Raw genomic sequence first — 17528 nt, 5'->3', positions numbered from 1 at the left:
CACATTGGATTCTTTATAATTTGGCATTAAAGCATCTTTTCTGACATTTATTGCTGCTTATTTGCAACCCCATAAATGCTAAAATCACATAAACCACTTCATTGTTTCAGAAAAATACCATACCTTCCTTTCTTTGCATATGCTTTCTCTCTGTCACTTAATATTACTGACATACAGCATCTCCACGGTGACTTCCCAGGAGATATTGTGACTCTTTGCTTATTAAACTGTCTTCATGGAGGGAATGGATTATGATTATACTATCAATGTCTAGCAAGTAATAGACATTTAGTATCAGTGAATAAATAAATAAATAAATAAATAGGCACATGCATAATTATATTCACAAGTAAGAATCTTAATGATGTAAGGATAAGGTTGTTAAGTTTTAAGAGTAAATCATTCAAGAGGTGCAGATTTTAGGAAGGGTTAAGCAATTGGAATGACATCATTTTCTCATTTACTTGAAGAATGAAGAAAATGTTGATTCTGCACTTAAAGAACTCAGAGGATGCAACTATACCCCATCAAAAAGTAATTCGAAAATTGTCAAACGTTTCTCACATTTAAAATCAAGTGCATATAAGGGACATCTTTTTCTTATATGCAAAATGACAGTAAGAAACATATTTTTGGATCTTTGATGATAGCAAGGAATAACTTATAGTCATTGTAGGGAAAACGGTTTTCAGGCTTTTCTGCCCTCCCACCATTAGGATTGCCCTGTCTGATGGGGCACCTGCAGTTGTTACATTGTTGTGTTGTTTACTTCTGTGAGCAATGGGAGGAATATTGAGATAGTCACCAAGAAAAGCAGAAGCAGAAGAAGTAGGAGAGAGAGGCAGGAGAGAGAGAAAGAGAGAAAGAAGGCCAGAGAAACCCAAACTGAAGACTTGCTGAGGGCTTGGAGGCCTCCCAGCCTTCTGGCCCCCCTATACCCCTGCCTGCCTTGTACCTGGTTGCTGCACTACATGTAAGAGCTCAATAAAAGCCGGAGAAACCCCACCGAGGGCTAGAGGGTTCCAGGACTCTCATTACCCGTCTGCCAGATCATAGAAAACCTGCTCAGTGGCCATCCTGCCACTATAGTCTTCTTATACTTATATTACAAAATAATCCTAAAATTGTGGTGATATTAATAAAAATACAGGTGATGGATAATGGGCATTCATTAAAATATCTTTACAATTTCATTTATGTTGAAAAGTCTCAATCAAGTTTAAAAATAAATATATTTTTGATGCTGACCAAATGCCTATACAATTATGAACAATTAAAGTGATATACTTATTCATTACAAGAAAGTGAAAATCAAAATCAACAAAAAACTATGAACCAGAGAAACTTTTGGGGGGGTGGGGGGTGGGAGGGGAGGGCTTGGGGTCAGAATGGGGGGTTGCAATTGTGTGGGGAATATAAAAATAAAATTTATTATTTAAAAAAAATTAAAAAAAAGAATCAAACAATTGGAATATAAAAAAAAATAAAGTGATATACTTGTTTTTGCTCTGTGAAACACTATATGTTGTTATATTCTCTCTCCTGTTCCATTTTTTTCACTTTATTATAAATAAAAACTTATAATGATGTACAGTAGATTTATTTATTTTGCACATGGGTAATGGAAAACACTGCTGTATAAGATGGATGAGTTATACATATTTATTTATTACTTTATTAATTTATTTATTAATTTATTACTCTGACAAGGGGAGTTGTAAAGACAAATGGTTTCTAGATGTGGGAAAAAATAATTTGTTCAGAATTTGAAAAAGTAGACATATAAGTAGTTTTTGATGATTATATAATATTAATAAATATAAATTAATAAATATGGGACCTTATGTAGAACATTTATAATCAAACTAAAATCTATAGTGTATATAATAGTCTGGTTGCCATGTTTTAAACACACTATTAGCCAAATTGAGATGTATTGTTATTGTGAAAGCCTGTCAGAATTCCAAATATCCATAAAATTCCCTAACATTAATTTTTCTCAGATTCATTAGACATTAATCTTAGAATATCTTAATCCATTGAATAAGGATTCCAATAATAGTAAACAAGAATCTTCTGACTAATGGAACAGTTGTTACTCCACACAGGTCACAGAGAGGCTGCATTAGACATGCCCAGGCAAGATGGCACTAGGAGTAGTGCCTGCTGCCCCATGGAGGGACAGTCTGCCTCCAAGTCACTCTATTTCAAGCCAATCTCTGACCTCTGTGAATTCTGGCTTTATATTTCTTGGAACGCACACAAAAAATATTTTAAGCTATATGACATTTAAAAATGTGTTTTATTCTTACATACTTAAATTTTTAATTCCTAGCATTTGGAAATCAATCTCTTTCTCAAACTGAGTTCACTGTACAGTACTACTAAGAATTTTAAAGTTATTACTACCTTTAGCCAACAGAGATGGTAATCCTAATGTGCTAATACTTACTTTGTGCCCTTCTTTAACAGGATTCAAATTACAAGTTCGATGTCTTTAATATTCACATAGTGCTATGGAGAAAAAAAATATCATTTTCATTTAATATGAAGGAAATCAAGCACAAAGAAGTTCAATGTCAAAAAGTGGTTTGTTAGAAGATAGAAGCAACATTTAGCTTTCCAGTTGCTCTCTGCGTTCATTTTTATTTAATTTTAAAACAAATTCTTTAACCTTATTTGATTAGAACGCAAAATATATCTCTCAAATTTTTCTTCATGCAATAAAATCTGATTAGCACTTATAGTCTTTTCTTTGTGCCAAGCACTGGAAAACCTCTTGATTTAAGTAGCGTTGTTTAATTTTCAGTCACATGAAATAGCAAAACTAAGGATTTTTTTTCATACTTGAATTAACAAAACATGCAATAAAATTTCCTTCTGTCCTTAAATGAGCAGTGTTATATTCTCTCTGGGGAAAAACAAATGAGAAATCAAAATTCAAATATTTCAGGTTCCCTATAATGGAAACACATTTAATTCTGAGGTTATGCTAGATCCTCCTTAACTAGAACGTTTATTTTAAGATAATACCTAACTGATTTAGCCTTATAATTTTTGCAGTTTATAAAACCAAGTAATAAACTCAAAAAACACAAAAGAACTTTTTTTCTAATATATGGTCTATGAAGTCTAAGTGACCCTGGTAATTGAGACACAGTGTTTTATCCTATACCTAGAAAAAAAAAATAGAAAAAAAAATAGAAAAAAAAAATAAGGATAAAATATGCTAATATCAGGATGTGCTCTGAGAAGCTGTTTTTTAAAATAAATCCTAGATTACAGGTTCTTATTTTTGACTTTTGGGATGTCTGCTCCCATCCTTCCTCCCCCTCCCCCTTATTAATGACATTGAAATAGTGGGGGTCCATTCTGTCAAATACGTTTTATGAACTTTATACTTGGAACAAAGTGGATTTCCAGTATGTGCATTAAATAAACACCAAAGATTGTTGAAAAGGATTGTAATATGATAAATGTTCAATATAACATGTTATATTTTGTTAACTTGTATTATTTTATGTACCTCTTGCTTCTGTACCTTACCTGTTTCAGTTCAGGTAGTTTCACCTTCATGATGCATTTCCTCTGGCACCATACACACCCAAACCTTTCCATGAACTTCATCTTTCTCCGGCTCAAATATCTTAGGATGGTTTTTGACTCCTTAAATCACCTGAGATTATTCCTTTTTCCTTCATGATGGTCACAGAAATAAAACATTATCTATCTCCCTTTGAAACCTTATCCAATTCCCATTGAGCTAAGTTTTTCTTAAACATCAATGTTTATGGTAAATGGAGAAAATCAAAATTTTTTTCATTACCTATTTAAAATTGTATGCAACTACTAAACATCAAATTTGCCTTTAAAAGGACACTGATTCCCAATATGCAATATTTCAATTGTATCATAATGTGTGCTATAGGATTTTTTTCTAAGAAAAATGCATTTTGGATTTTAAATAACTTTTAGGATCTAGCTTACTTAATATCACTGATTGATCTAATATAAGTGCACCGTTAGAGAAATTTTACTCAAATTAAATGCCACAAGTTTAAAAGTCAGCTACCAATTTTTTAAAGAAATATATTTCCTTTTTTCCAAAGTCACAGTTATATAAAATTACTATACTTCAGTAGAATTGGAAGATAAAGAGAATAGGTATATATAATATTGTAGATAAGGGAAGAGTACTGTCACTAAATAACAAATGTGGATAAATTATTGTATGAAATATATGCAAAGTAAAAATAAACATTTTAAAGATGATCTCAAAATTCATGAATAAATATTTAATATGTACAAATATAAATCTATGATTATAATTAAGTGAAAGCATGGATTTAAATGGAGAAATCCCAGTTATGAAGATTAAAAAAAACAACTTACAATGTTTTGATGTTTGTACAAAATTATTCAAAATTTATTAAATTTGAAAACAAAAATAAATTTGGAAGAATATTTCTTTGCTAACATAATGTGTATATAAAATTTACTCTGGTTTATAATTTCATCCTTTTTGTTTTAAATATTCTAGGAACAAACTGAGTATTATGATTTTTTTTTAAACAGCATCACACATAGGTACACATATTTAACATAAAACAATGATTTTACATCATATCCCTTAGCCAGAGGCATATTAAATATCAACGGATATTTAAGGAGATCAAATACTTATGGAACAATAGTTGAGTAACTGGACAGATCTTGAGTAAAGTTAAGTTGAATACAGTCAGAGTTCAACCTTCTATGCCTATCTGGATCACACTAGATATCACCTAATTAAACAAGATATTTGCTACAGAAGTGTAGACTGCCAACACTTACCCATTCCTCAACATATCTCATCAGGATTGTGGCTAGTTCCAATTACTATAATGGTGGATGTCTGTAGTATACTCAGCATACAGTCACTTAAATTATTCTGAACCTATTTGCTAAGATATGCTCTGAAATGGTAACTTGTTTTCTTGACTGTCTACTTTTAAACTAATATATAATGTAGAGAGTAAAATTTGCATTACAGAAATTTAATATGGGAGTACAGCTAAGTGACCTTTCCACCAATATGAATACGGGAATAAAATGAAAGTTTGTTGCTTGAAATGATTATATCCATGAAGTTTGGGAGAGTCTGTTTAAAACTTAAATTCAGAGCAAGTTATTAGAAGTATTACATCCTTACTCAGTCTTAATCCCGAGATGTTTCTCAGCTATGGACACTTTAGAAAGTTATCTTGTATAGATTCTGACATATAGATATTTCTGGAGGAAAAAATAGCAGGAAAATGAGATGGAAAGGCAGATAATATATCTGCCATGTAAAAGCCTAACATACTTGTCACAGGAGGATGAAATACAGCATTCTGTACTCCCTAATTACACTTGAAAGGAGCTCAGGAATTGATATGTTTCCAGAAATGATGGCAGTAACTGTACAAAAAGGCAACTGACTTTGCATGTAATTAAACATGACAAAAACAGATATTTAGCTTTAAAGTTTGGCTGTTCTAAATCTGAAGACTTTGAATTTCATATATGCCTCCCATTATCCCCTTTACTCTAAAAGATGCCCAATCTATTGCAAAGAAAAGGTAATATTTAAGTCAACAAGTTTGTTCAAATGTAGGTTCTGCCATTTGTAACTGGATAATGGACTATAGTACAGTATTACAGAAGTGAATACTTTCTAAAGGCAAAATGAAAAATCTTTCATTCAATGGATCCCAATACTAGTGCTTTCTAATAATCTTATGTTAATGTATTAAGTTCATAAAATTGAGTAGCAATTAGAAACAATTTTCTTATAGCCACTAAATTCCTTATAAGTAAATACATATTCAAAATACTGCCTTTTTAATTAAAATTTTCTGTAAACATACTTGGATACCTTTCTGAGAAACATGATTGTTTTAAAATTTAATTTTTATTCTATTAATTTATTAGGAAGTGTGCAAAATTTCCAATCTATTATACTCATTTTCCCAAAACAATAAAAACAGAGTTGTAGTCTTAGAAATTTCTTATGTTGTATGGGAATTACATAAGAATTATTAATGAGAAAATGTGCAGATGACCCATGAACAACCCAATTTGAACTTTTCAGGTCCATTTAAACCTTTCTAGCTGTGGGTTCTGTACAGATATGTAAGTTGCCTCTCTCTGAGGACTTGAACAGGAAACTTACTATAGGACACTTGAACATTTGTGGATTTCAACCCCCCACCATACCAAGAGGTAACTGTAAGTCCATCTTTGGGGAGTCAAAAGTTACATTTTGAATTTTTACAGGGGTGAAAATCTAATTTCCCAAAGACACTACATTCTTCAAGGGTCAACTGTATTTAATATTGATCGCCATTCCTTGCCTGGCTTCCTAGCCTAATGGACTTCTTTTTCTAGCACAGAAACAGGTTATAACTCACTTATGGTTCCTTTCCCCTTCTTACTGCTACAACTCAACCAGAAGGACATAAAAAATGACTGCCTAACAATTAAAACTGGCCTGCTAGGTTGCATCCAGAAATCAATCTTAATTTAAATCTCTAGTGCCAACTACTATGATTATTTTAAGTCCTGTGTGCTCTTGTGTCTGGTGGAATTCAGCTAAATCTTTTCTAGGTTGCTCACTGGTGAGTCAGGAAATAAAAAAGATGTTCTCTCATTTGATACACAGCAGTTTGGGCAAAGCAGATATTGAACACAGCCTGGAGGTATTGTGATATGACAGAATGTAATATACATTTTAGACCACTACTTATGAGTTATATGACTTGACCATTACCTCTTTGAGTTTCAGTATCTCAATCATTACCTCAATAATCATCTACAAATAATGAAAACAATGGTATGCACAAAATATTGCATGGAACTTTAGGATCCAGGTTAAGACCTAATCTAGAGTAAGTGCTCAGTAAACACTAGGTTTTCTTTCCCCTACTATTCTGTTGTCTCTTGTTATGTTTCTTCATATGGTTTAAATACAATGGAAATTATTTTAATGACATGTATGCATATTAATATTTGACTGAATCTTAAAATTTTAAAACAATGACATAGTGCCTCATAGAGTAACTTAGAGAATGTTGAATAATGTACTTCAAGAGTTGTGCAAACACTTGACATTTTTCAAATAATGCATTGTTTCTTGAATTTCTGTTCTTTATTAATAAAGTACAGACAAATTAAGATTTCTGGAATGGATATGGAGTCTAAGGAAGGCAAAGTTTGTCTTATGATTGGGATATCATCATTAAATTTAAATATAGATTTAAAACCTTGTTCCAGGTCTTATGGTGATGGAAGAATAAGCCAGGAACCCTTCTCCTCATTTCAAACCCGGTGCTCTTAATAAAACTCCAGGAAGTTACACAATGTTTGATAAGAGTTTAAAAAGAGCCAAGACTTTTGTAAGCAAACCAACTAAGTATTGTCAGACTTGTTTACGTAAAAAAAATTGTGCACAATTTACATTTCTAAATTTTTTATATTAAGGAAAGGAGGAGACTATTCCAAGTTTTCCAAGTTCCTTCTGACTTCTTTAAATTTGAAGTTAAGGAATGATCTCAAAAGACCAGCTACAGATGGGTGAGTGGAGTTTATGCTCGCTGGAAGGAGTGGTAAGAAGCACATTCTGGATGATTTTCAACAGATTAGGATAATCTATATCTATGATGTACTGGTATACTACATGAAGCTGATACTTTGCCAGCAACTGAGTAAAATTGAAAATGTATGCAACTGTAGTTTAAGTTGTATTGTGTGCTGCCCAACCTGTTGTCTATGTGCCACAAGAAAATAAAACATTAATTAAATATAGCATGTTGTCCTATATAATTCAAAGGTAAGTAGAAACAAAAAAAAACCTTTTGTCTTATTTTCTTGTAAAGATATGAAAACTTCATATAAACATTCTGATAAAGAGACATGGATAGTAGTATAATCCTTTTTTAAAAGAAAGACTTTGGAATGAATTGTTGAAATCCATATACCACCACTCCTCTGTGTTTTTACTTAAGATTTAAAGATTTTCAGTCTAGAAATACAGTTCAATCATTTTTCACCATTACCATTTAAAAATCTTATGTTTATAAGAGATACCATCTGTAGTGTAAATAAGCACAACTAACTGTCACAGAAAAAGAACTTTACTGTACATCAGTATATCGGTAAACACATACATCACCCCAAATCACCCCTACATAAATTTATTGGCATGTTACAAAAAAAGTCTATATTGTTCATGTTCTTTGGACAAGTATCGCCACATTCATTTTGTATTTTAAAAATCTTTTGAAATTACAGTATTTCATTTATTTTTGTGTATGAAGTTTCCAAATTTCTGCATAAATCCTCGAAACTTGTTTTCATTTGGCTGATATGAGTGATAAACACCAGTATTGTAATTAAGCATTGGGCTGGACCTGCCATAACTATTGCCCATAGTTGTGGATTTTATTTCTGGGCGGTGTATGGTGGAATTTGGCATGTGGCTTGTTGGCTGAACAGAGCTCTCGATCTTACAAAACGGCTCAAAACGACTGTAAACACGCCGATCAGTTGACCGAGATCTTAGAAGCTCACTGGGTTTGGGTCTTGGAGAAGCTGGTTTTCTTTCAGAAGCAACACCTGCATTAATCTCCTTAGAATCTTGGTACTGGATCTGTTCGGTGTTAAATCTCGGGGCAGAGGCATCTCCTGCCCTTTCCAGGAACTTTATTTCAGGTGCCCCTGGTGATGGGATTAGTTTACTGCTTTCATCACATGGCGAGCTCCTCCCCTGTGATGAGCTAACTGTTACATCTTCTTTACTCTTGTGAATGCTGCCTTGTGAGTTTGATGAGGAAGACCGCTTTCGTCTAGGAGAGGCATCAATTTTGGGTTCTGATTTTTTTGGTTTTTGATTCTCTTCAGTCTCAGAAACCAAAGTGTCAGAGCTACTACACATTTTATAAAAGGCAGGTCCCTTATTTTTGGATAGACTTTCTTTCTTTTCAGGGGTAAGGCTAAGTAATGACCTTAGCTTCTGAGATCCCTTTTTCAAAAAACTTGGGGAACCCTTAACTTCCTTCTTTGAAGTGAGTTCTTTGTTAGGTTCCTCTTTATTCACATCATGCAAAGCAGCAATGGAAACAGACTTGGTAGCAGCGCTGCCTGGAGGATCCCTCTTGATATCTTCTCCCTCCTCTTCCATGCTGTGGGTCACATTGTGCATGCTTTTGGAACCTTTCAGCAAATCCTCTTTGGGCTTTTCTGGTTGTCTAATCCGATTCCTAGTAAGTGTACTATAGACGTAATGCTTATTATTTCCGTGATCTAAATTGGCTTTTGAATGGTCAAAGTATGGGAAACTTCGCCTTTTAAGCAGGTTCTCATTTTGTTGATTCTTTAGGTTTTCTGTCTGCTTATTTACACATAAGGTCGAGTACAAATAGTTGTTTGTCTCTGCGTGGCCATTTGTACTTTGGTTTAACACTGGGGAGTGGCTTTCAGGAACCTGCAACGTGTGCATTTTGGGTGGCTCTGATGGCTCGTTGGGGATGGATTCTGGCAAGGGTTTATCTGTCGAATGCTGTACAGGTGTAGGAGTGTCTGGAGCCTCTTTCGGCGTGTGGTCACTTCCCTGAGAGCCAATGACAGTTGAATTTGAGGAGCCAGTTGTACAGCTGCTCACTTCCTGCTGCTCAGGTAAAGTTGGTTTAAACACAAAAGAGGAACGGAGTCGAGAATGATTATAGAGGGCGTTGGCTTTCAAAGTCTCATTCCCATCGTAGCTCTCCAGGCGGTCACCTAGAGCTGATCCGTTTGCATCAGGTGCTGCTTCGGAATCATTCAAGTAGGATTCGATTCTCCAGTTACGCAAGAATGACTTGGTGGTGTGTTCAAGGGTTGGCATTCGTTGTTGCAAAAAGCGAATATGATTATCGGTTCCGTTAAAGGACCTCCGCATATTTGAATTCCTCTCAACGAGGTTTGTTGTTTTTCTCTGTGCCAGCCGGTCAGCAAAACTCTGGGCAGGTGTGTTATGGCGGCTGACATAGCCTCCCCGCGATGAGGACGCCACGCTGAGACTATCCGAAGGCCTCTTCCAGGTACCAGGAGGATTCATGTTTCGATTCAGAGCCCTGTTAAGCATCAGGTATGGCGCTGTCTCTGGCTGTTCCCCGGCATAGCTGTGCCTCTTCCAGTTCTCACTTACCTGATTGGGTTGATGCTGACGGACTGCGTTTGGACCATTAAAGTTTGGAACAAAATGTGGTTTGTATCCATGATTTCTTATGCCATATTTGTCGTGTTCATTTAGAGCATATATCCCTCTATTTTTGAAGTAATTAGAATCTAGTTTGTGACTGATCTCTTGTCTAGCAAAAGGGTTTCTTTGGCTGGAAACAGACGCTAACGAAGAAACCGAACGCTGGTAATTGCCATTCTCCCAGAGTGTTTTCCCACGCTTTACCCTTGCTGATTCTTCCTGAGCGAATGAACTGGGGACACAGGATCTGGCATAGAGGGTTCTAAATTCTTCATCAAAGGACTCAACAAGTTGTCCTGTGATTATCTGAACCATGCTGAGATGAACTTTTTCAAAGGACCACATGTAGCTGGAAAAAAATCAGAATTGGAAAATATTAATTTCGCTAAAAGATTAATGATAACATATGATTCTACTAGGAAAAATATATTATTTGATATTGGTGGTGAAAGATTATTTTTGTTTTTTCCTTGGCTACTGTAATTTAGAAGCTCTTCCGTCATTATGTGCTTGCAATAGATATGTTCCCTCTCTTCCATATTTGATTTTAAATAACAAAGCATCTCAAGTTCTGGCTTTGACCATACCCCTAATTTATTGCCCTACTTTCCAGGAGTCCAAAGAAAAGGCTGCAGTACAATTTGCATTTCTGGCTATGAACATTTTATGGGATAAACAATGACATTATATTTGATATATATATACATTCTGGCATGGGGTAGGGAAGCAAACACTGGAGAAAAAACTGAGAGACCTGACTCTGGTTCTGTTGCCCCATGAACAAGGGCCTCAGTTTCCTCATGTCTAAACAAGAGAACGTGGATGGCATACTTGTTATAATTTCTGATAGCTCCAACATGTCAATACAAGATAGGTCTGTGATAATACCTGTATTTTACCTCTATGACTTAGTATAATTTTGGAGGTCAGCTGTTATAAACAGAGAATTTGTGGGTAGCAGCCGCAGTCACTGAAGGGCATATTCATTCATCTAATATACACAGGATGGATAAATTTAATTCGCATAAACCATGCCAGTTAAAATGTAAATTAAGGTCTTTTAGTATAAAATACAAATTCTAGGAAATTAAAGTTCATAGCTCTATTACAGTACTTAATGGAACTCCAATCTCTTTCCTAGAGTTTACAGGTGACAGCTGACTTGAAATTTCATATAAAATATCAAATCCCATCTTAAAAAAACTCAATAAATCTAGACAACATAGAAAGTCACTGAGCTAAAGAAGGAATTGCTAATACATGGGTGCCAATAATAAATCTGATACGAGAAGGCTAACACGAAAGAAAAAGACAGAGATATTCTCTATGAATCAGCTTTCTGTTTATACAGGGGAGACAATGACAGTCAGGTGAATATAATAAAAGAATGTGTACTGTAATAATGTATACAAAATACCATAAACAACACTGTATAACTTACGGATATTATTATTTTGATATGCTTAATTTATCTAGCCTGCTGACTGAGTGCATGCTGTGGAAAGACTATTTACTTGGTTCCCTTCATGGACAGATGAGTGGCCCTAGGGCTGGTTTAAAAAAAAGTATACAGAGTGAATCATTAAAGGCATTTTCATTCCAGCTGAAGATATCAACATAAAATACAGTAGACACAGCAACTAAAAGAATGGTCAGCTATAGAATATGAAAAAATCTTTAGAGAAAACTTTGAGAGTTTAGATCCCCAGAAGTTCAGACCTGAGGGGTAGGGAAGGATAATTTGTATAGAAGAAGAAAACAGAACTAGGAAGGAGGCAAGGAAGGCCATGTTTGGGTCTAACACAGAAAAAAAATTGTATTTAGCTGAAATAAAGAAGTTACATAAGATTGATGAACTAGTGGGGAAAATCCTGAAAGCAGTTTGTGTAGGATTTGTTACCAAATCTGGATAAATTATAATAAAAAGATATTTGAGGAATGATTTTTTCTAATAGATATTTGACATACAGATTTGAAAGATAAACTGAATTCACTACAAATTAAAATAGTAATAATAAGGTGGAATGAACCAAAAACAGAGTGAAAACTGGAATGATGAGCAAAAATTTAAGCCAATAACAAGAAGAAAGAATTGGCAGATCTGTATGTTATGAAGGATGTTTATAGGTTAAAAAAATAAAAAACCTTCAAGTGTTGAGCTTAGGAAACTGAGAACGGTGCCAGTAAATGTGTTGCAATTAGAAAAGATTTGGTAAATCAGAATTTACCAAATTTAATCAAAATTACCACTTTGGTAAATCAGAAAATAATATCCTAATATAATCTCAGGTGAAAGAAAAGGCATTCAAATGGATACATTCAATTCAGAGATTAGTCTCAGGAAATGCTGGACAGCTTCACAAAAAAAAGAGCCATTTATATTGACATTTAGAGAACTTTCTGTAAAATTTTCAGGATAGCAGTCAATCATTCTGCTCTAAACCCAACTGTTGATAAGCATTTCCTACATAATTTTCACTCTATTTCATAGAATCCAATTCCTAAATATCAATACATAACGAAATATCAGCAGACATTTGAAGAAAGTTGAAGACAGTTTATAAAGTTTGGTAGCTTAGATGGAAAAACAGAGACCTGAAGAAACAGAGAAAAAGTACAAAGAAGAGTTATGAACAGTCACATAAACTATAATCATTATCTTCAAAGAAATTAAGAGAAAATAATACACTGATAAGATGTGAATGGGACATTATGAAAATGGTGAAAGTAGCAAATATTCAAAATATTTGCTTAGCAAAATTTGAAAAGAAATGTAACTCCTCAATTATCATAATATAAAGTCAAGAGATATAATCTAAAAATGATGAATCAGGAGATACCAGTACAGTCATATGGTTACAAAAATGGAGTTAACTATCAGAAGAAATCGCTAAAAAAAATCAAATAATTGAATCTGGAGGGTAGGAACCAGGGGTAGAGATGGAGAACAAAAATGAATACTTTGTAGTGCATATCTTTTAATAATAATTGGTTTTTAACTTGTAATATATTTACTAACTTGTAATATATTTACTGTAATAAAAATGAACTTACTCCTTTCACCCCCTCCAAAAACTATGTCACGTACTAATCATGACATTCAGTGGGTGGTTATGAATTCATGTTTAAAAAAAGTGTCTCAAAAACTCCGAGTTCTTGGCTCAGGGTTATAAAGACATCCATGAAGTGAAAGTGGTTCCAGGAAAGTGGGTGAGTGTTTATGTCTAAATGCAATGATCATTAAGTCTGATCAAAGATGGCACCACAGATGTGACAAATTTAGTGTAACTTGTCTTTTGATTTTTTGTTTCTTTTGTGTATGGAAATTTTTTTTTTTTTTGGTTTAGACAGATAATAAAGCTACATGATTCAAATTATAAATTTTTTTTGAAGGTAACTTACATGGAGATCATAAGATCAATAAAAAGGTTTAGAAAATTCTTTCTCAGCCAATTTCTGGATAATCCCTTACTAATTATCTCCCTTACTAAATACCTCTTAAATAAGGGTATTCAATTCACAATATGATTTTTACACATTAATTAAGAAGTACATAAGTGTTGTTTCTCATCATTGTTAGTATGAATGTATGACAAAACACCTGTTGTATTTTCCTGATAAACCATCACCAAGACATGTGAGTTGTCAGATGATGTGTGACTATGGTGAGGACAGATGCCAGGCCTCTCTGGAAATCCTGGGAGATTAGAACATGAAGATATATGGCAAATAATTTGATTTAGGAGGAAGATATCTTAAATGTGTCTATGAGAAAATCAACGGCTAGAATGTGAATGACTAAGGCTGTTTTTAACCATGGGAAGTAAAAGTTTATTCAGTTTCTACAAAGATTGGCTTACAATTGTTTCACCAGATCCAGTTAGAATTTTGTTAGCAATAGAAAAAGTGCATGATAACTCATCAGTAAAGAATGACTATAGTATAGCTGAGATCCACTAATTCTTTAAAGAAGTATATTTAAGATTAATATGAAATAATAAAGAGAATGGAGTTGGTTTATAAAATTCAATGAATATTTATAATCTGTGGTCTGAGGCATTCCATATTAACTTCCATAAACAGCAACTTCAATTTTGTATCTGGCTTATGATAAAGATATAAAGATAAAGTTTTTGTTACTATTGTATTTTTCCAAAATTCAATTCTAAAGTAATTCAGGTACAGACACCCCAAAATAGAGCACTTATTAATACCTAGTAGACAGCAAAACACAGTTGAGGTGACTATTGACAATCATCCTAAAAACCAAGTTACATAATAAAAATAGAAAGCATTAATTATGATAAGAATAAATAATATGCACCATTCTATAAGTAGAGTAAACTCCCAATTTTAATTAACACTTCAATTAAAAACCCACTAAAACCAAGTGGGTCTGAACAAGTATATACACATTTAATGAGTCTTTAAAAGGACTCATTAATTTCAATCACTAGTTGTAATTTCTGCTCTTAACAAGTTTTCCTTTGGAATGCCAAACAGCATTTTCAAAAGAGGATTTTAACAGATAAAAACAGTTAAAGCAAGCCCTAAAATCATAGTTAACATTAGAGCTTGGGATGCATTAACTCATTTAGTTCTCACAACAACTTGAGGTTGGTGCTATGATTATCCTTATTTTATAGAAAAGCAATCTAAAGCACAAAAAGTTAGGTAATTTGTCCACACCATTGTAACATGTCACCTCCTCTTGTGACCTTTTAGATTGTTAAGAGAGGAGGTCAAAATCTCCCTCATAATGTTCTGCTTATGTCCACCACTTTTCTGGCTACTTCCCATAGCCCTTGGTTATGAGTCTCCTCTGCTCTGGTAACCTAGCAATTCACATGTGTTTGGTGCTGTTTCACTAGCCTCTTGATATCACCTCACTCTGTATCCCATTCATGACTGATGTCCAGATTTATAAGGGACTACTAGTGTAGCAATCACTTAAAGGATTATTCTTTGCGATCACCCAGGCCAGAATTGTCTCTGGCCCTTAGCTATGGGTATTTAGACAAGTCACTTTCAAGAATTTCAGTATCAACATTTGTAAAATGTAGATGAAAATGCTGCCTTGTAGATTAGTTGTAAAAGACTGGGTGTGAAATAGGTGAAAGAGCCAAACTAGAATAGGGTAGATATTTCACCAGTGATAAATTAGAAAGTTTTCAGGGAGCAGAAACTGGGCCTAGTAACTTTTTCTACTATCTTCCAGGGCATTTTTAACAGCCAGACTCTTGAATTCTTTTTTGGTGGTGCTATAGTGACTATGTGATAATTATCAAAATTTTAATAATAATAAGAAAACTCCATTTGACAGTTTTTATAATGTGATAAACAGCTTCTATTTTTTTTAAAGATTTATTTATTTATACAAGAGCTGGGGTACAGGCCAGAGGTGTGGGAGGGTGAGAGGATTCACCAGAGACAGAGCAGGGAGCAGAACAGGCAGATGGACCAAAAGCACTGCTGAAGGGAAGAACGGGTGCGAGAGGAGAGGTTTGCTGCACCATGTGGGTATCTCCCTGGCTGGCCGGGAATCGAACCCACATTGCAGAGGCTGCTGACAGCCCCACAGCATGGCATTCAACCCTCTGTGCCACTGGGAAGACCCACAGCCTCTATTTTTTATGGACAGTTGTTATCAAGTCCACACTATGTATTATTTTCATGAGGAGCAAAAACACTTTTCCTTTCATAGAGTTATAAGGAAACTGAGATATTAATCAATGACCTCAGTTAGGAAAGAAGAACTTAAAGCCCAAGGAAGTTATGTCATATGCCATGTAGAAAGGATCCCCATAAAAAGGGGAGGTTCCATGTTCCCTGCCCTGCCTAATGAAGGGTGGAGCTTAATGGCAAGAAGAAACTAAGAAGAAGACTTAGAGGAGACATGTGGAGCAGAGAGACATGGGATGGAGGGCAAGCTGGCTTCTCTACCCTGAATTGTACCAGGGACTTGAGGACATGGAAGGAGACACATGGAGCAGAGACTAAGAGAGATATTTGGATGAGATGTGAGTGAGAGGCACGTGGGGAGGTTGACAATGGCAGGCTTTAACTTGTTATACTTTGATTTTGTTTCCTTCCTCCCAGAATTGTTGGCCCCCTTCTGGCCCTTTCTGTTGGTTCCCTGTTAGAAGGTGCCTTCGATCTATGGCAAGCTTTTGGGGCTCACTGGCCCTCTTTTGTGCCAACCCTGTTTGGGCATTTAACCAAAAGCTGACGGGTAACTTCGGTGTTTTATGGAAAAATATTCTCTTCTCTTTTTATGCACACTATCCTATTAAAATTCTTTCATGCTAAGAATATGCTTTGTCTTTATATGGCAGATGGCAGAACCCATTTAAAGCATGAAGATTTGAGGTTGCTGAGGTACCTACAGTCTGCTTGCTAACATTCTTAATGTCTTAATGTTCTCCAGAGGTATAATCATGACTAAAACCTAGATCGCGAAGCTTCCATGTGATCTTTTCTATTTATTTTTAAGAATAAACAGATTATATTAAAGCCTGAAAAATAATCAATTTGATAAAAATCTAAAGCACTGGAGGGAAACACAATGGTCTTTCTTACCTGTAGGAACCATACATCACTTTCTGGCAGTCAATTAACAAAAATTTCTGTTCCAGTTTTCCATGAAATTTTGCTCCTGTTTTTGAAAGATAATCTTGACCCTTTACTGTCCGCACTCGAATATTCTAGAATTATATGTAAATATAAGTGAAAATTATGGCTAGAAAGGAGATAGTTTGAAAAGTAAAATATATGTCAATATAAAGCCCTAGTACCTAATATAATTGAAATAAATTTTTAAACATATACCAAATCAAGAGTAAAAATCAAATTTTAAAATTTACTGAAGAAAAGAAATACTCAAGGAAAATAGTCACTTAAAATATATATTTTAACTAAACTTAAATAGCAAATATTACCTTACATTTACACAGATGGTCTCATAAATTACTTAGGATCCTACTGCAAGAAACTCTTTCAGGTTATAGAAGCCTGAAGCCAAAACAAGTAAAATTAAAATCCACCTTTCTTTTAAAATGTTAAGTAAATTATTCCAGTCAAGTCTGTGGTTTTAAGGTTTGGCATGTCAAATGAGGCAACTTTAACTCAAAAACTTAAATGTTCCACCATGAAGTGAACTACAATAACAGCATGTTTTCAATTATATTCTGAAAGTACAAGGTGACGCTACATATATTACTTTCCAATTTTAAATTTGAATAGAAATAGTTTAACATGCCTTAAATTTGAC

General features: G+C 34.2%; 1 protein-coding gene across 1 annotated transcript in view; it reads right to left on the bottom strand.

Moving 5' to 3' along the window:
* Positions 1-7921: 7921 nt before the first annotated feature.
* Positions 7922-17528, bottom strand: part of FAM83B (family with sequence similarity 83 member B) — a 50771-nt gene continuing 41164 nt past the window's right edge. Inside the window, exons 3-4 of the mRNA XM_037519877.2 lie at positions 16838-16962; positions 7922-10607 (exon numbers count right to left, since the gene is read on the bottom strand). Coding sequence (XP_037375774.1) covers positions 8315-10607; positions 16838-16962 — 2418 coding nt within the window. The 3' untranslated portion in view covers positions 7922-8314. The remainder of the gene's footprint in view (positions 10608-16837; positions 16963-17528) is intronic.

This window comes from Talpa occidentalis, unplaced genomic scaffold (genome assembly GCF_014898055.3).
Source record: "Talpa occidentalis isolate TD23 unplaced genomic scaffold, MPIMG_talOcc4v2.1 talOcc4.2, whole genome shotgun sequence".
Taxonomy (NCBI): domain Eukaryota; kingdom Metazoa; phylum Chordata; class Mammalia; order Eulipotyphla; family Talpidae; genus Talpa; species Talpa occidentalis.
Note: the sequence above shows the minus strand (reverse complement) of the source record. Positions and strands in the feature narration are given on the sequence as shown.